This window comes from Myotis lucifugus, unplaced genomic scaffold (genome assembly GCF_000147115.1).
Source record: "Myotis lucifugus unplaced genomic scaffold, Myoluc2.0 scaffold_90, whole genome shotgun sequence".
NCBI lineage: Eukaryota > Metazoa > Chordata > Mammalia > Chiroptera > Vespertilionidae > Myotis > Myotis lucifugus.
In genome coordinates, this window is record NW_005871138.1 from 2438407 (window position 1) to 2463046 (window position 24640).

Sequence of the window (24640 nt, forward strand, 5' to 3'; positions counted from 1 at the left end):
CAGGAGGGACAGAAAGTTCAAAGTGGTGCCCACACCTGTTGGCCAAGGTCTGTCACAGGTAATCCCCCAGGATTTATGGAATGCACACTCTGGCAACGAAGCTTGGTCTTGGGCTTGGATTTCCGAGCCAGGCTGTCTGGGTTTAATTCCACCTCTGCTACCGGTCTGGGTCACCTTGGGAGAGTTATTTGCCCTCTCTGAGCTCCCACTTATTATTTATCCCTCAAAAGAGGATAATGGTGGGACCTTCCTCATAGGGTTAAGGAATTAGTGGACACATAGCACTGAGAACTGTGGGTGGCAGCAGCTCCACCATGCTGACCATTACCAATGCCTGACCCGAAGCCCACAGGACTTGTCACTGCCACCTCTAGGACTGCTCTTGAATCTGCCAATTTCTGTGTGTACTGCCCTGTCCTGGGCTCCCACCACCCCCTACTCCTCCTGTATCAGTCTCCCCTTGGCCTGCCTGCTTCTCCTCTGCTTCCCTGCAATCCAACGTCCCCACAGCAGCTAAGTGACCTGGACAGCACCCAGAATGTACCCTCCAGCCCTCAGCTTATACACCTGCCAATGAGAGTTCCTGTTTTACTTGTAATAAAATCTCAAATCCTCCCCAGGCCTCTCAGGCTCTGCCCACCTTGTTCCCCACTGTGCCCCAGCTGACTGGGCTTCTTGGACTTGCCAAATGCCTTCTCATCTCAGGCCTTCCCACTGCGGCCCCCTCTGCCTGGACATTCTCCCTCCTGAGCTTGCTCATGCTCATCTCTCAGTGCTCAGATCCTCATCTAAAAGGCCTGCATGGCCCTGGAGCCTAAATTATTCTTTCCTTTATACCATGCATGCAAATCATGACATCACTGCTCTCTTGCTCCCCAGTTTGCTAACTGCAGATCTTGGAACTTCTTAGCCTCCGTAATCGGATGAGCCAATTCCTATTGTCTGTCTGTCTGTCTATCTATCTATCTATCTATCTATCTATCTATCTATCTCAACTATCTATTTCCATCCCATTGGTTCTGTTACTCTGGAGCACCCTGGTCAAAGCAGACAGGTGAGCAGTGGATGGTGGGCCTGGTTCACTGAGTCTCTAGTTCTTAGCAGTAAGATTCTGACAGTCAAGGTCTGTAGCTCTGTTGATTTTGCCTTCCCAGAATCCAGTTCTCCCTCTGATACCATTACTGTGCGTTCCTTTAAGAGAACCATCCCTCTCACTTGTCCAATCCATAGGCTTCAGCCTCCTTATCTCTCTCACCCCAATCTTCTTGCCTTGTCACATGACCCAATTTGGGCCAGTGAGGCTCAATATGGGATTCTGGTGGAACTACTGGGAAAGATGACTTCTCCTTCCACTGGAAGTGCTGAGCTGTAAGGGTGCAAACTCAGAGTTGACAGGCACCATCTTTGCTGCCACAGGAGAAGAACCTATGTGGGAGTAAAACCAACTCGGGAAACATCTGAATATGGAGTGAGATGTATTCTTCCTGACATCATTTGAGCACCTGGACCCAGCCATTCCTAATGTCAGACCCCAGTGTGTCAATCATTACATTTACATTTTCCCCTAAGCCAGCTTGGGTTAAGTTTCTTAATCTAGCAATCAAAAGAGGCCTTGATATAGTCTTTAGAACTTGAACCATATTTAATGTGTCTGTCCTTTTCTATCTCTAATACAAAATCAGGCTGGAATCACTTCTGATTCTGCATTTAACTGAGGCAATAGGACAGAAGAAAGACCATGATGTTGGGGCCCCACAGGGAAGCAAGGGCTTTGGCTGGTACTCACTGTAAGAAGGTATCCCATAGGCTTGTGCCGGAGGTGGGTAAGCTGTGTAGGGGGTGGCCTGTTGGATCCCCGTGCTGTACTGTGTCTGGCCGTAGGCTGCCATGGCCGTGGGAGGCTGGCTGGACAGGACACGTGGGCAAGGTCTGCATAGAAGGAGAGAAGATGAAATCTCCAAGCCCAGCCCAGCATCCCCTCCCCCTTGTTTTGGAATCAATACCCCCATTTTCCTTTGGGTATTTACTCTTTCCAGGGCAGAGACAATGGGCAAAAACTACAGTATTTCCTTTAAGATCGGGAACAAGATAGGACCGTCTGCTTTCACCACTCTTATTCAACATTACTGGAAGTCCTAGCCATAGCAATCAGGCAAGAAGAAGAAATAAAAGGCATCTAAATTGAAAAGGAAGAAGTAAAACTGTCTTTATTTGCAAACGACATGATACTGTATATAGAGAACCCTAAAGATTCTACCAAAAACTACTAGAATGGATAAATGAATTCAGTAAAGTAGCAGGATACAAAATAAATAGCCAGAAATCAGTTGATTTTTTTATACACCAATAATGTACTATCAGAAAGGCAAACTAAGAAAACAATCCCATTTACACTTTGCATAAAAAAATACCTAGGAATACATTTAACCAAGGATGTAAAAGACCTGTACTCAGAATATTATAAGACAATGAAGAAAGAAATTGAAGAAGATACAAATAAGTGGAAGTATATACCGTGTTCATGGATAGGAAGAATTAACATCATTAAAATGTTCATACTACCCAAAACAACCGACAGATTCAATGCAATTCCTAACAATGCATATTTCAAAGAACTAGAACCAATATTCCAAAAATTTATATTAAAGACCCCTAATAGCCTCAGCAATCTTGAGAAAGAAAAATAAAGTTGGTGGAATCATGTTACCTGATATCAAACTATACTAGAAGGCCAATCAAAACAGCATGGTACTGGCATAAAAACAGACATATAGATCAATGGAACAGAATAGAGAGCCCAGAAATAAACCCACACCTTTAATGGTCAATAAATATTTGACAAAAGAGGCAACAACATACAATAGTGTAAAGATAGTTTATTCAATACAGTAAACTATATTGGCGCCCTAGCTGGTTTGGCTCAGTGGATAGAGAGTTGGCCTGGGGACTGAAGGGTCCTGGGTTTGATTCCGGTCAGGGGCACGTGCCTGGGTTGCGGGCTCGATCCCCAGTAGGGGGCGTGCATGAGGAAGCTATCGATGATTCTCTCTCATCATTGATGTTTCTATATCTCTTTCCCTCTCCCTTACTCTCTGAAATCAATAAAAATATTTAAAAAATCATATTGGAAAAATTGGACAGATACATGCATAAAATGAAACTAGACCACCTTCTTACACCACACATGAGAATAAATTCAAAATGGATTAGAGACTTAAATGTTAGACTTGAAACCATAAAAACCCCAGAAGAAAACAAAATTTTGAACATTTCACATAGCAATATTTTTTCTGCTACATCTCCTTGGGTAAGGGGGACAAAAGAAAAACAAACAAATGGAACTACATCAAACTAACAAGTTTTTGCACAGCAAAGGAAACCATCAACAAAATGAAAAGACAACCCACTGAATGGAAGATCATATTTGCCAATGATACATCTGATGAGGGGTTAATATCCAAAATTTATAAAGAACTTATAAAATTCAACACTAAAAATACAAACAATCTAATTAAAAAATGGGCAAAGGACCTGAATAAACACGCCTCCAAAGAGGAAAACAGATGGCCACTAGACATATGAAAAGACATATGTCATTAATCATCAGAGAAATGAAAATTAAAACCACAATGAGATATCATCTCACACCTGTCAGAATGGCTACCATCAATAAATTAACAAACAACAAGTGCTGGTGAGGATGTGGAGAAAAGGGAACCCTGGTGCACGGCTGCTGGGAATGAAGATTAGTGCAGTCACTGTGGAAAGCGTTATGGAGTTAACTCAAAAAATTAAAAAGGCAACTGCCTTATGACCCAGCGATTCCAAAGAAACTTGAGACACTAATTCAAAAAAGAATATACGCAATATTATTTACAACAGCCAAGACTGGGAAGCAGCCCAAATGTCCATCAGTAAGTGAGTGGGTAAAAAAGCTGTGGTACATTTACACAATGGACTACTGCTCAGCCGTAAAAAAGAATGAAACCTCGCCTTTTTTTGTGACAGCATGGATAGACCTGGAGAGCATTACGTTGTGTGAAATAAGCCAGTCAGAGAAAGACAAGTACCATATGATTCCAGTTATATGTGGAAACTAATGAACAAAATAAACAAACAAAATAGTAACAGACTCATAAATACAGAGAACAGCTGTCAGAGGGGTGGGGGGGGGTTTGTGGGGGCTGGGTAAAAATGGTGAAGAAACCTCTCCAAACCTCATAGACACAGACAAGAGTGTGGTGATTACCAGAGGGAAAGGGGGTGGGGAGGTAGAAGAGGGTAAAGGGGATAAATGGTGACAGGAGGAGACTTGACTTGGGGTCATGGACACAATACAATATACAGATGATGTGTTATAGAATTGTACACCTGAAACCTATGTAATTTTATTAACCAGTGTCACCCCCATAAATAAAAAAAAAAAGAATACAGAAACTTCAAAAAAATCCCTTTGGGCTTACATCAGCTGGAGTTGATTTCTGTTACTTGCAACCATAGAGCACAAATAGATTCTGCACTCCATGGTGAGTGACAGGTTCCACGAAGGGCTAGGATTTAAAGGGCTCCTTCCTAAGACATCTATACTAATGATAGCCTAGGTCCGTGGTCGGCAAACCGCGGCTCACGAGCCATATGCGGCTCTTTGGCCCCTTGAGTGTGGCTCTTCCACAAAATACCACGTGCGGGTGCGCACGTACAGTGCGATTGAAACTTCGTGGCCCACGCGCAGAAGTCGGTATTTTGTGGAAGAGCCACACTGAAGGGGCCAAAGAGCCACATGTGGCTCGCGAGCCGCGTTTGCCAAGCTGCAGTTTGCTGACCACTGGCCTAGGTGGTCATTGCGCCCTCACGCATCACGCCCTAATGTTGTCACAAGATGGCCATCACAAGATGGCCACACGAACAGCGGAGGTGGGGCCCAGTGGAGGAGGCCGGGTCGCAACAGGGGAGGGCAGTTGGGGGTGATCAGGCCAGCAGGGGAGGGCAGTTGGGGATGATCAGGCTGGCAGGGGAGCAGTTAGGCATAAATCAGGCCGGCAGGGGAGTAGTTAAGGGGTGATCAGGCTGGCAGGCAGAAGCAGTTAGGGGCAATCAGGCAGGCAGGCAGGTGAGCGGTTAGGAGCCAGCAGTCCCAGATTGTGAGAGGGATCCCAGATTAGAGAGGGTGCAGGCCGGGCTGAGGGACACCCCCCCCGCCCCACCAGTGCACGAATTTCGTGCACCGGGCCTCTAGTCTCTAATAAAATGATTACTACCAATTACTGAGGCCCAATATGTGCATGAAATCTCATCATATGCTCACATCAACTCTCTGGGTGTGGGTGGGGGTCTTATACCTCTTACTTTAGAGAAGAGAAAAATGAAGCTCAGAGACTTGAAGTCACAGCTAGAAAGTGGGAAATCTAGAACTTAAACTCTGGAATCTGACTCTAGAGCCCATAGTTACACTTGGAGCCATGAAATGTTGCCTCTCAATACTTTGCTGAAGCAGCAATAAATAAAGCCAAGGTGGGCTGTTCTAACAGGAAGGGGTCAAGACAGTGGCCCAGGGGCCATGTGCAGTCCATGCATCCATGGATATAATTTCTTTGGCCAGTACAGTTATTTACTTGAATTCATTGCCAATATTTTAAAACCAGGAGGTTTTATTCTCTCCCCTTCCTCCTCATTACCTCCTTCTCTTGCAAAGCAGAAGCTCTGGCAAGCTGAGTCTGCACTCTGGTGTAGCGCCATCAGCTGGATCTGAGTAGCAGCCACCTCTTCAGACTACCACACTCTGTCAGCAACAGTCTCCACTGGGACCACTTCATGCTGAAAACAGCTAACCATTCTCGTGCCTTTCACATGCCAGGTACTACTGTCCGAATTACTATGTGGGTTGGCTCATTTAAACCTCACAACTGTGACAACCCTTGGAGGTAGTGATGAATCATATGCCCATTTTCCAGGTAAGAAAACAGGCAAAGAGAGACTAAGCAATGTACTAAAGGAACCCACAGCTGACACAGAATTTGAACCCTGCTGGCAGAGGCCATGGCCTTAATTACTGCGCTATGCCCCCTCACCCTTCAGGTTACATACCTGGACACCACAGCCATGTGTACTTGACATCCCGTATCTAACTATTCTAACCGGCATGTTTGCCAGTAAATGTTAATGAGATCCCCCAATCTGTATCTAATTCTATTTTGGTTACATCACTTCAGTGAAAACCTGTTTGGTTCCAGAGTCCCTCCTACATAGGAAGCCTCATGGCAGGTGTGAGACGGATGCAATACTTCACGGAACGATACAAAGATGTTCTCGCATCTTTCTTTCGTTTTGATTACCCCTGTGATAGAGGGTTGGGGAACTGGTTCCAAAATGTATAAGAAACTCATCTGAACTGGGGACACCAGAACCAATAGGAGAAGGCGTTTGGCCAGCCAATGTGTCCTCTCTGGGAGGTGCCTGGAAATGCATCCAGTTGGTCGGGACCTAGCAGTGAACCTTGTCTGAAATGTTCCCAATGGACAGCTGTCCTTAGAAGGAGAAAGTGGAAATCTGAGATGATTCACTCCTGCTTCCCATCAAAACCAATTTACCCCACTCAGATTAAACTGGGGCTGAAACGAAAACCCGGAGAAGAGATGAGGGAGCGCTCTAATTCTGAGGCCATAAAATAAGCTTGGAAGATTTAACAGACCTTGGTTGCTACTAACAACCCCCAAAACATCTGGAGGGAGAGGAAGCTGAGAAAGGTGCTCCTTAGAAATAGCTTCTCCAGGGTTGTCAAGGGAGGAGCACCCAGATAAGGAGCTGCTGGCCATCCCACAGGCCAAACCCAGGGGGCTCCCCAGGCAGGTCACCGAGGGCCCTGGTAGGCTGCGTCCCTCCGAGCTCCCTCTGCCCAGCGCATGTCTCCAGTGGAGCGTTTGCTGCCTGCATGCAGAGTTGAGGTTTCTGATTTACGGGTCCGTCTCCCCACTGGATTGGAAGCCTTCCGAGGCAGGGACCTCCGAGACTCCAGGGCTGTGTATGGGGTTTGGTACCGAAGTGTGTTGGGTGAACGTTGGAGCAGAAAGGATGAAAGGAAAGAGGGGGAGGGAGGGAGACGAAGAGAGGAAAGGAAAGAGAAAAGGATGGGGAGGGGAGAGGGAAGGAGAGAGAGAGAGAAGGCTAAAGAGAGGAGGGAGAGAAAGAAGTGGAAAGGAAACAAGAGAGACAAGGAAGAAGGGAGGAAGGAATTGAGAGAGAGTCTATGCATAGGAAAGGAGAGAAGAAAGAAAGGAAAAACTGAAAAATGAACAAAGAAAGATGAAAAAAACCCACAACAGCCAACACTGAAATCACTGTTCCAGGCTGCCTTCTAAGTGCTTTTTACGTTTTAGCTCATTTCATGGGATAAGCGTCATGAGTGTCCCCCTTTTCCAGATGGTGAGACTGAGGCTGGGGGAGGTGTGTCCTTTGCTCAAGGTGGCTCAGCTAGTAAGTGCTGGCCTTGCAATTCCTCCCCAGGGAGTCTGGCTCTAGATATCTGTCCTCCAAGAAAGAAAAAGGCAGAGGGTGTGAGGAGACAAGGCAAAGAGCCAAGGCAAGGGTACTCACCTTGCCAAGAGCTGGGACACACGTGGAAGGGCCGATGTGGTGATGCCTGGAGGGGAAGAGACAAAGGGGAAGGGCGTTAGCGATTGGAGCGGTGTTCCACAGAAGCTGTGACTTCAGATGCCACTTTGAGTGGGGAGAGACTTAGAGATTGCTGCCTGGGACTTTCTCAACCACAGCAGCTTACGTGAGGCACATCTTAGCACTCTCCTTGAAAGCCCCTTCTGGGAGAGCTCTGTCTCCAGTACTAACTGAAGGACTGCAGAGAGAGGCAGCATCTCCAACATCAGCGTGGGATCCATCCTCCCACCCATTGCACAGGGAGAAACGGAGGCCACAGGGACAGAAAGAAGGTGCTTGACCAGGTCATCTGACTAGATAGCGGCACAACTGGCACCTGAACTTGGTTTCCTGACTCTCAAAACCCATTTCCCTTCTTCCGATGACATCACTTTGATGTTCTTTCCCTCCTTCCCCAGTTTCAGCCCATAGGGTTCAGGTAGGGCTGGCCCCAGCACTGAGGGGAAGGCACCTCTTGGGTCACTTCCTAGGCTCCAGCGAGGGTATGCAGCAGGGAGATGGCAGTGGCCTGGGCTCCTGACTCAACCATATCTCTGGGCACACAGCAGCCAACCGTCAATGGGAGACAATAAGAGGAGGTGACGAAAAGGTGACAGAACTAAGCAAGGAGAGATGTTTGCAAGAGGATAATTTTACAAATGGACAGTTCAACTCTATGTCATCTTTCATAGCACAACTCAGTGTCCTCACTGTGGAGCCCTGGAAAATCCTAGATATCATGTCTATTGATGGCGCCAACTTGGCAATCCACACTCTGGTGTGTAAGGCAGTGGCTCTGCGCCTGAGCCTGATCCCCTCGCAGTCCCTGAGCTGGAGGCTAGAAGATCAACCTGCAATTCCAGCTCTACCATGAGTAGCAGAGACTTTGGGCAGGCTGCCTAGTCTCTGGACTTCAGTTCCTCCTGTGAAACGGGGGAAAATCTTTATCTCACAAGGATGCGTGAGAATTAAATGAGAAGATGACGGTGATATCCACCACTGACCCAGCGCTTGTGATGTGCCAAGCTCTCCTCTAAATACGTTATCTGGATTAATTATTTTAATCCTCATAATCACCCCATGAGCAGGGTTCTAGTCACATCCTTCTGTTGCAGATGAAGACCTAGAGGCGCAGAGAGTTACTCCCCCAAGACCACACAGGTCATACGGTGCAGATCTGTGATCTGAACCTGGTGGTCTGGCTCTACAGTCGGTCTTTGCAACCAGGACACTGCAGCCCACAGTGATGGTCATCATGCTAAGAGCAGCTCTCATCCACTGAGAGGCTCATTACATGCCAGGCCCTGAGTTCACTGCCTGTATGCACGATCTCATCTAGTCCTCACACGGTACAAGGCAGGCAATGGCATTCTCCCCAGTGTACAGATGGAGGAACTGGGGAAGGCTATGTGCCTTGCTCAAGCCAAACAACCCATGGGCATAGGACCGGGGACTTGAACCCAAGAGTAATTTGACTGCCAGGTCATTTCCCCTAATCACCAGATGAGTTAAATTATGAGTTAAAAAACCACTGGGGTGAGGGTGGGGTCCTGAAGTCCATTTAGAGAGCTACAACTGGAATAAAAGAATAAAAGAGACACTATCAGCGTGGAATACTCATAGTAAGAAGGAAATGTGAAGCTTTTGTTCCAGCTACAGACATGAGAATATGTTGTGTGTGTATGAGTGTGTGTGTGTGTGTGTGTGTGTGTATGTGTGGGTATAGAATGGCAGTGTCAGAAACAGATTTCTTACTATGTGTCGTATTAAAAGAAAAGTTGGAGCAGTCTAATATCTAGGGAAGCCCCTGGCGCACAGTAGGTGCTCATTCAATGCTAATTTCCCCACTCAGGGTTTACTGCTCCGGGCAGGGCCTCCCATACCTCCATCCTCATCCTCCCCCAGGACTAGAGAATGAACTGTCTCATTCTGAAGCAGCCACAGTCTCATTATTGGTAAAAGCCTATGATTTGAGTGTGTTAGGTACATAAGTTACTGAATTAAACATTTTTAATATGTTTTCTTTAATAAATATGTACATATTCATAAAAACCTGCATCTATGAAAACATTCCTATGGGCTGGGATCAACGTGGCAACCAATAAATCTGAAGCGAGAGTCTTTGCCCCACAACCGTTCTGCCATGATTTGCATGTTCCCCTCACTCGGCTTCCTCTGTTCCTCTGAACTGTAGAGAGATCTGCCTTCCTCCCTCTCCTGCGGTGCAAACCTGTAACCCTCCCCATCCCCACCCCGGCAACCCCAGGAAAACTGTGCAAGCCAGATACAGGCATTCGGGAAGTGTAAAGACCCTGGCAGAGGGTGTGAGGGGGGCAAGCATTCTGGCAATCTAGGGCAGTGGTCACACTGCTCATGGTCACCCCGTCACATACATGGGGCTGTGTGAGCCCCAGGCATCTTCGGGGTGGTGACGACAACCACATTCAGCAGCAGCAGCTCCTTTGATATTTGTGGGATCTGGTGCCTGGTGGATGGAGATAGACTTCCTGGTGATCACAACTTCCTGCTCTTAACCTTGTCAGTGTCATTGAACTTGCCATGATGGGCGAGGGTGAGGTCAAGGGAGGAGTCGTTGATGGCAACTCCTATCCACGTTGCCAGTGGTGGAAGCAGCCCTGGTGGCTGACTCACCAGAGCCACATCTATTGATCCAGGCTTCACCATGTGTCTCAGAGGGAGTGGCTGACACATCAAATGGGGCAGGCAGCTCTCAAGTGGAGAGGGGCAGGGAGCCTCCTCCATTTACTTCTGAATTTAAAACTCTAAGCCTGCTCTTCCTCCCCAGCTTTCCATGGGTGAAGGGAGAAGGATGAGCTCAACAGATGGGCGGAGCCTCTGGGATGAACTCATTCATTCATTCATTGCTCACCAGGTGCCAGGCTTATGCTAGGAATGAGGTTCCAGTAGTGAGCAAAAGCAGTCAGGGTCCCTGCCCTCATGAACCCTCCTGGCAAACACAAATTACATCAGTAAGTACTTCATTATAATTATAATAAGGTACAAATAGGAAAGTGGATGGTGTAGAGCATTGCACCTGGAACCTTAATGGCACAGCATTGGCCTGGGGATCTTGCTAAAATGCAGACTCCGGGTCTGCAGGGCAAGGAAGCTCCCAGGTGCTGCCGACGCAGCAGGCCCAGGAGCCACACTCTGAGTAGAAGAGTCTAGAGACCATGAGCTAATAAAGAACTGCAAATTACTAAAAGGTATCACAATTCTGGGTTAATAAAAATAAATCTCCGTTCCTGAAGTTACAAACTCAAATGCATATTGGGACCAAGAAGGTGATATAAATAAGCAAAGTCAAGATCCAGCTTTAATATGAGGCAACTAAAGCTGGGGTCTGTGCGAGTAAGTGCACACTTATGTGACTGTGTGTTTATGTGACTGTGTGTCTATGTGACTGTGTGTCTATGTGACTGTGTGTCTATGTGACTGTGTGTCTATGTGACTGTGTGAAGTAACTTGCCCACACTGTTCATTCATTCATGCATTCAACAAATGTTTATTAGGCACCTACTGTGGGCTAGATCTGCAAGCCAAATCTCAGCATTTGTTAACTTAATATTCCTTCTGAAGAAAGCATGTGGGCAAGAAGGGGACAGATCCAAATTCAAATCCTATTCTGCTTCAATGAAACTGTGTGACTTTATGCCTGTGACCTTTTCTCTCTAAGCCTCAGTTTCTACATCTGCAAAATGGGGCAACATCTCATTCCCGAAGAGCTGCTGCAAAGATTACACAGGAACGTACCTACCAAACGGTAACTGCTCAACGTGCAGCAGCTCTTATTAGCTTTCCAGTCTCCTGGGGCCCTTGTTTAAGCCATTTAAATCCAGGAGCCCAATTTGAATGTTCACACTTTTTTTTTTTACTTCTCACTGGGAGGATTAAGAAGCTAATGATTCTGAAAGCACCAACCACTATTAAGATGTCTAACTGGACCCCAGGGGCTGCTTCTAACTGATCTCTGAGAGATGAGACAATTTCTAGTGAGATGCTCTGAAGCAGGTCTTTGCCACAAAAGGTGCATGCCTGTAACTCTATCAGCTCATTTCCCTCATGTGGGTGACCAGGGACAGGGACAGTAGGAGGGAGCACTGTATTAGGAGTCCAGAAGTGAGCACCCCAACTCTGACTCGCATTGAGTGTCCATGTGACAGTGAACAAGTCCTTTGTCCATCTCGGGGCTGTTCCTGAGGACTGAAAGGAATGAAGCCAGAGTACCCCAGAGTGTGGGGGTTTGAGGGGGCATGCATATACACCTTTTTCTACTTAAATCATCACAGACTTTTTTTAATGAGTATTAGAATCATAACAAGTCTATCAGAGTTGTAACTTTTCATTTCTGGAACTGGCCTTTAGTCATCCTTTTACTAGTAAAATGAATTTATTGAAAGGGAGTTGTTTTAAAGAAAAATGAATAAGCAAGTGACAGTATGAATATGTGTCAAAGAAAGTGGCTTGAGAATGTGTGAAGTTTGTGAGATGCCACCGTAACTGAAAGTCCTTTACCCACGGAGGGCACTAGGTAATTCATAATACTCAGTGCCCTTCTTCCAAAAGAGGGAATTGGCAATTTCCTTAACACTAAACTAATTCTGTTCTGCGCCAGCAGGGGTCATTCTGGGTGCCAACTCACCCAGGAAGCCAGCTGAGATAGAGATGGGAAAGGTGAAGGTGACCTGTGGCGCCCCAGGTGAGGGGCAAAGCTCTGGGCAGCTCAATCGGGCTTGGGTGGAATGAATCAAAACCTGCCAGCCCCAGGCTGGAACCGGTGAGACCAGAACTCACAATCAGACCTTGCCAGGCCCAGGGCAGAGGAGGGAGTTGCAGGAAGCCTGAGAGAAGAGGACAGCCCAGCTTGTTCCATAGGGGGTGGTTTCGCCTCTCCAAGGGAACACCAAAGAGATTATAGCCTCGGCTTTTGCAAAATGTATCTGCATTTAAAAAAATATATATTTTTATTGATTTCAGAAAGAAAGGGGAGGGGGAGAGGGAGAGGGAGAGAGAGAAACATCAATGATATGAGAGAATCATTGATTGGCTGCCTCCTGCATGCCCCTCACTGGAGATGGAGCCCGCAACCTGGGCATGTACCCTGCGACTAGGAATCGAATCATGATTTCCTGGTCATTGGTCAACGCTCAATCACTGAGCCACACTGGCTGCGCTGTATCTGCATTTTATTTTTAAAAAAATATATTTTATTGATTTTTTTTACAGAGAGGAAGGAAGAGGGATAGAGAGTTAGAAACATCTATGAGAGAGAAACATCGATCAGCTGCCTCCTGCATACCCCCTACTGGGGATGTGCCCGCAACCAAGGTACATGCCCTTGACTGGAATCAAACCTGGGACCCTTTAGTCCGCAAGCCGATGCTCTATCCACTGAGCCAAACTGGTTACGGCTGTATCTGCATTTTAAAAGAAAATTTTTTCTCTATTCAACTTTACTTTCTTAGTTCTGTAACTTCCCTGCCGCCCTCCTTCCAGAAGATAGAATACGATTCAAATCCAATTTTCCCTTGAATGGTAATGAAGGATAGCTAATATTTCTCCAGTGGTTCCAACAGATCAGGCACTGTGCTAAAAGATTGCATGGCTCTTATCTCTTTTATTCTCACAACAACTCAATGAGGAAGTTATTATCTGTACTTTACACACCTGGAAAATGAGGTTGGGGAAGTAAAAGAAACTTTAACTAAGGGTTCAAAGCCAGTATCAACCTGAAGTTATCTGTGATTCCTCAAGACTGTTCTGTATTCATCCACCTGCCCATCCCTCCCTCCCTCCATCCATCCATCCATCCACCCATCCACCATCTTCTTCCACCATCTATCTATGCACCTCCCACCCCATAAATAATTTTGGGGCATCTACCATGAGCCAGGCACTGAGCTATGTACTCATTTGGAACAGAAATGTAAATACACATATGCGAATTGAAAATTGTCTTTGTCTTGGAGGAATTTAGCATCTAGAACAGGGGTGGGCAAACTTTTTGACTCGAGGGCCACAATGGGTTCTTAAACTGGACCGGAGGGCCGGAACAAAAGCATGGATGGAGTGTTTGTATGAACTAATATAAATTCAAAGTAAACATCATTACATAAAAGGGTACGGTCTTTTTTTTTTTTTAGTTTTATTCATTTCAAACGGGCCGGATCCGGCCCGGGGGCCGTAGTTTGCCCACGGCTGATCTAGAACAACAGTTCCCAACCCTGGGTGCACAATAAACTCATTCGGAGAGCTTTAAAAAATCCTATTGTCTAGGTTACACTTCTGACCAATTAGACTCTCTGAGGGTGGGATCTGGACATTAGCATTAAAACCAGCACTGGAACCTGGTCCTTAGAGTGTGGTCACTGGGCCAGCAGCATCAGCTTACCTGGGACTGGTTAGAAATGCAAATTCTCAGAGTCCTCGCCCAAAACTTTATAGAATCAGAAATGCTAGGGGTGGGGCTCTGCGATCGGTGTGCTAACAGAACTTCCAAGGTGATTTGATGCGCAAGAGGACTTGAGAACCCAGCTAGCACCTTGCTACTCAGAGTGCGGGTGGACCAGAGCGTAAGCATCACCTGGGAGCTTGTTAGAAATGCAGACTCTTAGATGGGATCAGCATCTTCAGTTTCACAAGGTCCCCAGGTGATTCTCCGCACATTAAAGCTAACCTCTGCTGAGTGTTTTCTAAGCGGCCAGCATTCTGCAAAGGCTTTAACATCACGAGAAGCCTTTCTAACCACTGGCCCACACGCAGGCCACTCCCTCTCACAGTCCAGCTTCACTTTTCATAGAAATTACACCATCTGAAACCCCTTATTTGTTTAAAAATTCAGTACCTGCCCCTTCACTAGAACATAAGCTCTGGGAGCAGGGACTTGTCTGTCTTGTTCACTATTATATTCCCAGAACTTATTCCAGGGCCTGATCCATGGCAGGCATTTGCAGACAATTTACTGAACCAAGTTTCATTATCTAGACAGGTGGCTGAGGCTCAGAGAGGGGTAGACATCTGCCCAGGTTCACACAGTGAGCTGAGGGCAGGGCTGGGATACACAGGTGGCTGGGCTGAGCCCACACCCTGTAGGACGTGATGTGCAGGGACCCCTGGGAGCAGAGTGATGGTCAACCCTGAAGGTGGGCAGTGGGTAGGATTGGATCCCCACCAGTCCTAGTGCCTCGTACTCAGTAGGTGCATCAAACAATTTGTTGACTATATGATTAGAGAAGTAAAGGAACAAAAGAGAAACTAGCGCCCTAGCTGGTTTGGCTCAGTGGGTAGAGGGTCCTGGGTTTGATTCCAGTCAAGGGGGCACATGCCCGGGGTTGTGGGCTTGACCCCCAGTAGGGGGTGTGCAGGAGGCAGCCGATCAATGATTCCCTCTTATCATTGATGTTTCTATCTTCCTTTCTCCTCTCCCTTCCTTTCTGAAATCAATAAAAATAAAAGAGAGAGAGAGAGAGAGAGAGAAAAACTACCAATTCTGTCTGTGGAGGGGCTCAGGAGGCAGAGGCGATGCTGGGGAAGGGGCGTTTGTAATGCAGAACGGAAGGGGCAGGGAGCCCTTGAGGCTGCAGATCCACCTCTCAGTGTCTTCCTGAGAAACAGTGCACCGTGCACAGCCTGCATGGTGACACCCCGGCAGCACTGAGCATAAGAGCAAAAAAAATCAAAAATCAATGACCAAGTGAAGAAGTGGGGACTCTGGAGCCGAAGTGCCTGGGTTTGATTCCTGGCCCTGCCACGAACTGTGCGACTATAAGCTGGCTACTTAACTTTCCATGCCTCAGCGTCCGCACGGTAAAGCGGGACCCTAGCCTAACAGGAGTGTGATATCACGTGAGAGTCAGTGTGCTCCTGACGGGACAGACTTCGGAGTTAGACGACCCAGGTTCCATTGTGGCCGTCGCGTAGCTGCGCCCTCTGACCAAGCTGCATGCCGTCCCCGTGCTGCAGTTTCCTCCCGTGTAAAGGGAGGTCAGTGAGCCTCCGCTTCTCAGGGTTGTGGGGATTGACTGCGTTCAGACATTAACGTCGGGCACACGGCCAAGTGTTCGCTCCATTGGTGCCAGAGGAGGAGGAGGAGAATTCATCTGGATTTACATTGCTCTGAGCGGTGCTGGGCACAGAGTATGTGCTCACAGAAGTTAAAGACACAAGGCAGGGACTCACCTCTGGGACAACTGCCCCAGGTCCCACTGTGGCAGCCAGGCCCGGGGTCTCTAACGCAGTCAGCATTTCAAGAGAAACTGGAAATCCAGATTTTCATCTGAACTGTCCCAATTTTTATAACTTTTATTTAAAACATGGTGTCATCCATAAAAACAACAACAAAAAAAATGGCATGCCTGAAGGTCAGACTGGGCTGTGAGCTACCAGTTTGCAACCTGCAACCGTGGCTTTGAGCTCACTGTGGTTATAGGAGTCAGAGGACAATGACAATGGAATAGTAAGTTAAACCATTGTCCCACGCCCCCAAGCTGGGCCAGGCATTTGTATAATATTACGTCATTTAATCTTGCAGTAAGCACCCTGTGAAGTGGGTCATGATTATGCCCCCATTTGACAGAAAATTGAGGCACAGAAAAGCTCAATCATTTGTCCAAGACCATTGGGCTGGTTGGTAGTGGAGCTGGGACTCAGAGTTGGGTCTTCCTTACTCGCAGCCTATGCCTTGGCCCATCTCTGCTGGCTCTGAAATGAAGACGGACTTAAGGTAACTTGTGCCTCTCTCTACAGAAAGAAAAGCATGACTGGCTGTGAACGGGGCTCAATGCATCTTCTCAAATTCTGTGAGAGCCCAGGGGCTTTACACACACGCTCCTAAGTGCCAGGAAGAACGAGGTGGTGTTCTCTGCCATGAGGGTTGGGCATGAGAGCCCAGCCCCTGTTGGTGGCACTCAGCGAGGGGTTGTTCCAGCGTCATTACCGGCATGGAAAGGAAATGTCATAATCTTGGTGACATCAATAATGACTCCCAGAAGCCTGGAGTTGCTTAAAAGCAAATTCCTTGTGACGTTATATTACAACTAGAAACGCATCTCGTTTTCCATGACAGTTACATAGCATTTGTGCCCCATGAGCTGGCATCAAACCCAGATGGTGAAGGAGAGACAGCCGGGGGTCCCAGAGGACCGGCAGCAAACCCCAAAGCTGGCCCAATAAGGGGTTAAGCCCAATGGTAAACAGAATAGCTTAATGCCTTTTGTTAACTCCAGCTCTGCCAGGAAGGCTGACAGATCCCAAACAAGCAAACAATAGCTGGAATTGTTCTAGCGAAACTCGTCTGGCTGCATCATTTGCCAATAATTTTAAAAACAGCTTAACTCTCCTCTGCTTCCTTGACTTCAACCCGACCTGAAAGCAAAAGGTGGACGGGTTCTTGTCCCAACACCAACCCCCTTTAGACAAGACGCCTGCCTGGATGCCAGGACGGCAGGAGAGCGCGGAGGGACGGAGCGGAGACCAGGCCGGACCTGGAACACGCCCGAAACTGACTACATCTGGGGAGGTGTCAGCAATTCTTGGAATTGGAGACCAAGACAGGAAGTTCAGAGCACGAACGAGCACACTTTCCCCGCCAATGACTAGACAGAATTGTCAGCAACGTACGCTAAAGTTTTGGTCCAGCGGCAACAACCTAAACGACCGGAGGAAAAATTGTTATAACGACGGTACTTTCGAAAGGATGGGTGTCTAAGTCCGATAGCCCCTTACTAGATTCTGCCGGGTGGGCAGGGACCACCCCTGGTCCGCCACAGCTCATGCCAGGAGGCCTACCTTCTGTGCCACTCAGAGTCCGGACATCGGCGTCAGCAGTAAGCTTCAGTTTACCCACACAGGTGCTGTTTACAGTAAGACTGGGTGAGAGCACTAGTTCTAGCATTTCCTTGTACCTGAAAGAAAACAAAGGGAAATGTAATTTATTCATCAATTATGCATGCTTACTAATGATTTCTCTTTCTTTCCCTAAGAGTATAAATATGAGAGCTGATTACCTAAACCCAGCCGTCTTATAAATTCTACATAATAAAAATGCACTAAACTTTTCATCAAAGGGAAATGAGGCATTGAAATGAAGTACTTGCTCCCCTCGGGAGAAGACGCCCACTTGATTAAAACTTTCCCCTCCTTCCTGCTGTATTTTGCCACTAGAAAAATTAGTTTGGACTCTTTCAAATGTCATGTGAATGAGCTGGAGTGAGCCAGGGAGACTTCTCGGGAGAGGAAGGGAGAAAGAGGTAGGGAGAGAGTGTTTGAATTTAGATTCCTCAAAGCCAGAGGCGTGGGGAGAAGTCCGAGTTGACTGTAGCTAAGAGGGGAAACGGATATGGTATTCCACGCTGTGACTTGCTCAGATGGAGAAAGGCTCCGAAGGCATCACTGGTATTTAAGTCCCTCTAGGCAGCAAAACTCACAGCCCATCACTGTGGTCCCTCCCCAGAAAGAAGACACTAGCTCCTGAATTACTCACGATTTTGATAAAATGTGAACGGAGGCAGGGACAAGTCTCCTGGGTTGTTTGATTGAAAACTTTTCCAACCCTTGCGCTATGTCAGTACTTATGCCTCTCAAATTCCTACCCACTGTGGTTAGGAAATGAGGTTTCCGGTTCATGAGCACAACATTGTACATGGCAGTTAGCAAAGGACTCAACTACAACCAGCAACGTTTGGCACTGATTCAAGTTGTCCTCAGAGAAAGGCTAAGTTTATTGACTGCACATCCGTATCCGAGGTCAGGATCCGATATCATTGTGTTAATAAACACCACGTACTGACTGAAGCCAAGTGGTTATGAACTCAGATTTCTTCGTAAAAAGGTTGTGGATTCAAATTCCAGTGTCACTACTCCCGAGCCAGAGCAAGTGACCAAACTGCTCTAAGTCAAAAGTGTTCTCACTTGGACTGTGGGGATGATCAAAGTACCTCCTTGACGAGGTCATGGTGAGATGGAAAGAGATGATACATGTAAAGAAAGGACTTAGCAGTGGCAACCTAAATGCCTATGAATAACTAGGCAGTACGCTCACATGATGGAATATAATACAGCTGTGCAAAAGGCTGAATGAAGCTCCACAGAGCACAACAGACAGATTGCCAGGCAAAGTACTGAGCGAAGAGGTAGCAGGGTACCCAAGTTGTGATACTACTTCTATGAAGTGCAAAATACACAAACCGGTATTATATACTGTTTAGGGATACAGACGCATGCAATAAAAATATAATAGTATGTATGGGAACAATAAACACCAATTTCAGGACAATGGTTAACTCCGGGAATAGTGGGGGTGGGGGGGGGCGGGCGGAGCGGGCGCAATTTGGGAAGTGGTACCTGGGAGTGTCAACTGTGTGTGTGACATTTTCGTTCAGGGGCTGACATTGACTGAGGCCCATCAAAATATATAGGGTGGGGCAAAAGTAGGTCTGCAGTTGTTTGTATGGAAAATAACACAATAATTAATAAATAACAGTAAAAAAAAAATCCAGCCTGCCATCTGTTTTGTGTGACCCATGAACGAAGGATTACTTTTACATTTTTAAATGGTTGAAAACAATCAAAAGAAGAATAACATTTCAGGATGTGAAAATTATGTAAAATTCAAATTTCAGTGCCCATAAATAAAGTCTTTTGGAGCATAGCTCCAAATTGTCCATGACCACTTTCATGCTGCAACTTCTGAGTAATTATGGCAGAGACCCACAAATATTTAATATCTGCCAGAAAATATTTACCAGCCCAGTTTTAGTTTGTAAACAGGGTGATGGGCATACTACTGTTATCCTCTGTTACGTGGTTACTGTGCATCTTTGTGTGCCTAAAACACTTAATTTAAAAAAATGTTTTTATTGATTTTACAGAGAGGGGAATGGAGAGGGAGAGAGAGAAACATTCATTGGTTGTCTTCTGTGCACACCCCAACCAGGGATTGAACCAGCGACCTGGGCATGTGCCCTGACCGGGAAATCGACCTGGTGACCTTTTGGTGCATGGACAATGCTCAAGCAACTGAGCCACACTGGCCAGGGCTGAAACACTTAATTTTTTGAAAAAAGAAATAAATCAGTTATTCTAGGACTTACACATAGGAAATATTTTATATATACTTTTTAATCTGATGAAAGAATTCCACACAAATCAGCTTCTACTGCTTATATCTTTATATTAGCTGATACGCATTTAGTTCCTAAATGTTCCCAGGTATGCATGTATGCTGTGTGCCTGTTTGCTTGTTCCCTGAACACCACAGACACTCCAGGAGAGAGGCCTGGGAGTCTCATTCTTTGAATACTTCAAACACGTTGTATGGAGCTCAGCAAATAGCAGATGTTGGACCTATTATCTGACTGTAGGTGCCAGAAATTTGCATTTTATTTAAACTCATTCCCTTCATCCTTTTGGAGAAAGGTTATTCAAGGTTAAAAAATAAACAATGATGTAAAAAATAGCACTGGTCTCTAAGTATCCAGATGTTATGAGTATGGTATTAGAGGCAGCAAATTGTTAGCTAAATGACCAAATCCAGTTCAAAACAAAATGAATTGTCTCTCTGCATCCTCAGGGTTTACAAGTCATTGCCAATATTTTAAAGTAAAGCAATTTCATACAGAAACCTAGATTTTCAGCTTCTCTTGAAAATGGAAGAATAGTGCCACATTTCTGCATGACAACAATTAGCTGGAGTTGAGTAGTGGCAGACCAACTTAGTGAAGGCCTATGGGCTCCAGTTTGCCACAGTCCCCACCCCTCCCTAGTGTCTTACGGTTGATCCTCCTTTTCCATTTATATTTCCTCCTGGTCTCTATAGGCCTTTGCATTTGAAAGCCATCAGGAAAGCCTGACAAGGAAAGAAATAGCAATGTGACTTCTGGCCTCAGTCACATAGCTTATTTATTTTACTGAGTGTTGCTGTCATCCTCAAGAGCTCTTAGCACATCCAAACAGCATTTGTTGACATTACAGCAGAGCAGGAATGTGTTTGTGAGTTTTAACTCTGGGACAGAGTATTGCTGCTAAAGCTTTTGGTGTCTTCACCTCTTGCCTAATATCCTTGCAGGCCAAGCAACATGGAAATCATCCGTATTTTCCCAACAGCACTTGACACAGAATCTTATTCATTCTCTCATCTGATTGACACCTGTGGGGATAGGAAGAAGGAAGGCATGGAGGAGGAGAGGGACTGGGAAGAAGGGAGGGAGGAAATCTAGAATTGAGTGATTAGCTTCTTTCAACAAGATTTTTAAGAATTCCTGTTTATCCTCATGTTTCCAATTCGCCCTAGAAAATGACTTTAATGTATTAAATGTGTCTTCTTAAATGATGTCATGTTGTTTTATGTGTGACGGACATGTTTTAATTTACATGAATAGTGTTGTATACGAGATCTCATTCTGTTGATCAGACTTCACCCCCAGTCTGCGCTATGATTTTACAAAGGATACATATTGCTGGACGATTCTCTAGCTTGTGGCTAGAAGTCCATACTGTGCACCCGCTCTATTTATTTATGTATTGCCCTAATGATGAACATGTAGGAAGCTGCCATCTCTCAGCCATCATAAACAATGCCGCAATGAACATCTTCATTTGAATATAATACATATTTAAAAAATATAAAACATAATAAAATCATAAAACATATTTATGTATACACACATATATTCTTAAAATGGATATATCAAACTACCGGGAGGGTAAGAGATCAACCAAAGGACTTGTATCCATGCATATGAGCACCAATGGACACAGACAATAGGGGGGTGGGGCATGTGCTGGGAGGCAGGAGCGGGCAGGGAGAGGTCAATGGGGGAAAAAGGAGACACATGTAAAACTTTCAACAATAAAGAATTTTTTTAAAAAGAATTTAAAAAATTCTTTTACTAGTGAGTATGAGCATATATTCAACCTAATTATGGGCATTTTGTTTTTAACTGGATTTGGTCATTTAGCTAACAATTTGCTGCCTCTATATATATAGGATTTCTGTGTCATTGGGTATATGTGAACTCAACTTTGCCAAGTACTAGCAGACTGCTCTTCATAATTCCTGTACTAATCTAGATTCTCACCAGAAGTGCATAAGCATTCTAGTTTCATAAATTCTTCTTAAAAAAATTCTTTATTGTTGAAAGTTTTACATGTGTCTCCTTTTTCCCCCATTGACCTCTCCCTGCCCGCTCCCACCTCCCAGCACATGCCCCACCCCCCTATTGTCTGTGTCCATTGGTGCTCATACGCATGGATACAAGTCCTTTGGTTGATCTCTTACCCTCCTGGTAGTTTGATAAACTCTTCCTAACACCTGGCATTGTCCACTTTTCTAATTGTTGCCAAGCTGATGGGGTGAAAAATGATATCTTAGTTGTTGTAAGTTGCATTTCTATGATTACTAGTGAGTATGAGCATATATTCAACCTAATTATGGGGCATATGAGTTTCGGAGAACTATCTATTTACTAGTATATCTTTTATCCTTACCCATTTTTCTACTGGATTTTTCGTTTGTTTGTTTTCTTGTTGGGTTGCTGGAGTGCCTTGTAGAATCTAGATATTGGCTCATTGTTGGTTTTAGATGCTATAAGTTTCCTTTCTTAATCTTTCATTTTCTGTTTTCTTTATTTATGGTGTCGTATAGAATTAAAAATGTCATATATTTGCCCAATAAGTTCTTTTCCCCCCACTAAATGTAAAAATTCTTTCCCTAACCCTTGGACATTCAAGTTTGTCTACATTTTAACTACTGACATGGAATTTTACCTTTCATATTTAAGTCTTTAATTCATCTGAAGTCTTCCACTTAGTATGATTTAAAGTTGCATTTCCCTCCAATATCGGAGAAAATGAAAATAAGCCATTTTCCTAATATGTATGCAACCCTCTAACTGAATTTACTCTTCAGATATTCTGGGATAGTTTGTATTTTGGTTTAATCTCATTACACAATAAAAAAATAAAAGCCACAAAACATTGTTTTAAGACACTGGAGGATAACCAAGGCAGGGCATAAGGGCCCAGGATCCCAGAGAGATGAGAAATGGACTGAGTTAAGTATGACCTCTACCACTTTTCCTTGCAAGACATTTGCCAATTTATAAGCACAGAGGAAGAAAGTAAGGGTTTAGAGTTTTCCAGTCTCATTGGGCTGGGGAGACAAAAATTGGCATTCAGGGCTACTGAACTATGGCAGTTAGCAAAGATCCTAGAGAAATGAGAACAATAGAGAAGTGAGCCTAATATTGTTGACAGTCACTACCTTTGAAGCATTTGCTGATACGTAAGCTGGGTGGGGTAAGATCCAGAGAAGTCAAACAAAAAGGGGTAGCTCAGAAGGCAAGAAATGAAGCAGAGCTTTTGGCAAAGCAGATTTTGGAGTTCATGGCCCATTAAGGATGAGAGGCCTTGGTAAACACACCAAGCTTTTATTTTTAATTTTTTTAAATTTTATTTTTTAATTATAGTTTAACATACACTGGGCTTTTAACTGACACCCTGAAGGGTTATTGCCTTGTAGCAAGGGCACACCAAATAGAGCCTGCCTTGAGTTATCTTAATCCCTTACTGGATCAAAGTGATTTGCCTCCTACTATCGCCACCTATCAGAAGAAAAGTAACTTTCCTCTTGGAGAAGATGTCATCCTCCAAAGTCACCATAATTTTTATACACAATGTTTAGCATTTAATATAAACCACCAGGCATGCAAGGATATAAGATGAAATGATAAAAAAAGACAAAAATCCAAATCCATATAAGATTCAGATATGGGGATTATCAAACAAGGATTCCCCATCAACTTTGATAATATAATCAAGAAAATAGATTTCAAAAAAAGAAAAGAAAATAGATTTAAGGTGTAGAATGCTACTTAGAGAACTAAAATCTTTAAAAAATCAAATGGAAATTCTAAAATTGAAAATACAATAACTGAAATTCAAAACTCAATAGAGCAGTTGAACCACAGATTAGATATAGCAGAAGAAAAACTAAATGAACTGGAAGGTAAGTCAGTAGACAAATCTCAGAAAGAGGGTTGGAAAATAGGTTAAAAAAACCCATAAAAGCAACATGGAACATGGAGAAAAGGTCTAACATACATGTGACAGAGGCTATAGAAGGACAGGAGAGAGAGAACAAGTCAGAAACTATATTTAATGAAAAACTGACAGGAACATTTCCAAGACGGATGAGAGAGATCAAGCTTATGCAATGAAAAAGTTCCGTGCCTCCCAAGCAGAATAAACAAAGAGAAAACACTCCTGGGCATATACACTGAGTAGCCAGATTATTATGACCGGCCAGATTACTATGACCACCCCAACAGTACAATGAAGTGAATTAGTTATGCAAATAATAATAATAATAAAACCTTGAGAGTATTTGTTTAGGAAGTTTTCAATATTCAGTATTTTTGGAAGTGTCAATGAAGTACTGATGGGGTGGTCATAATAATCTGGCCATTCAGTGTATATCATGATCAAACTGCACATGTGTGAAAACATATTAATCTTAAAAGCAGCCAGAGGGGAAATAAAATACAGGTTATCTATAAAGAAGGAGAAATAAGACTTCTCAATAGAAATGATGACTATCAGAAATAAAAAAAAAAAGGAATCTCACCTGCCAATGTAGAATTTTATGCCAGCAAGAAAATCCTTCAAAAGTGAAACAAGCCAATATTAAGATTATTTGCCAAGAGAAGACCTACACTACAAAATAATGTTCTGGGAGCATGAAAATTCTGCAAGGAATAGGGAACTGCATAAAAAGGTGACTATGTGAGTAGGAGAGGAATAAACAAAGTTAACTTGTTTTAAGGACCTTGCATAAGGATGTGATAAAAGTACTAATTTATAGTAAAAGATTTACCAAGAATGTATGCTATAATGTTAAGGGTAACTAGAGGACAATAATTTAAAAATGGCTACTAACAAGCTAATAGAGGAGAAAATAGAATAATAAAAATAATTG

At 44.7% G+C, this 24640-nt stretch overlaps 1 protein-coding gene across 1 annotated transcript in view; it reads right to left on the reverse strand.

The window, feature by feature from the left end:
- The window catches only part of EYA2 (EYA transcriptional coactivator and phosphatase 2), a 209550-nt gene that overhangs the window by 120189 nt on the left and 64721 nt on the right, over positions 1–24640 (reverse strand). The window contains exons 2-4 of the mRNA XM_014458065.2: positions 17455–17570; positions 7591–7636; positions 1787–1929 (exon numbers count right to left, since the gene is read on the reverse strand). Of these exons, the coding sequence (XP_014313551.1) occupies positions 1787–1929; positions 7591–7636; positions 17455–17560 (295 nt within the window). The 5' untranslated portion in view covers positions 17561–17570. The remainder of the gene's footprint in view (positions 1–1786; positions 1930–7590; positions 7637–17454; positions 17571–24640) is intronic.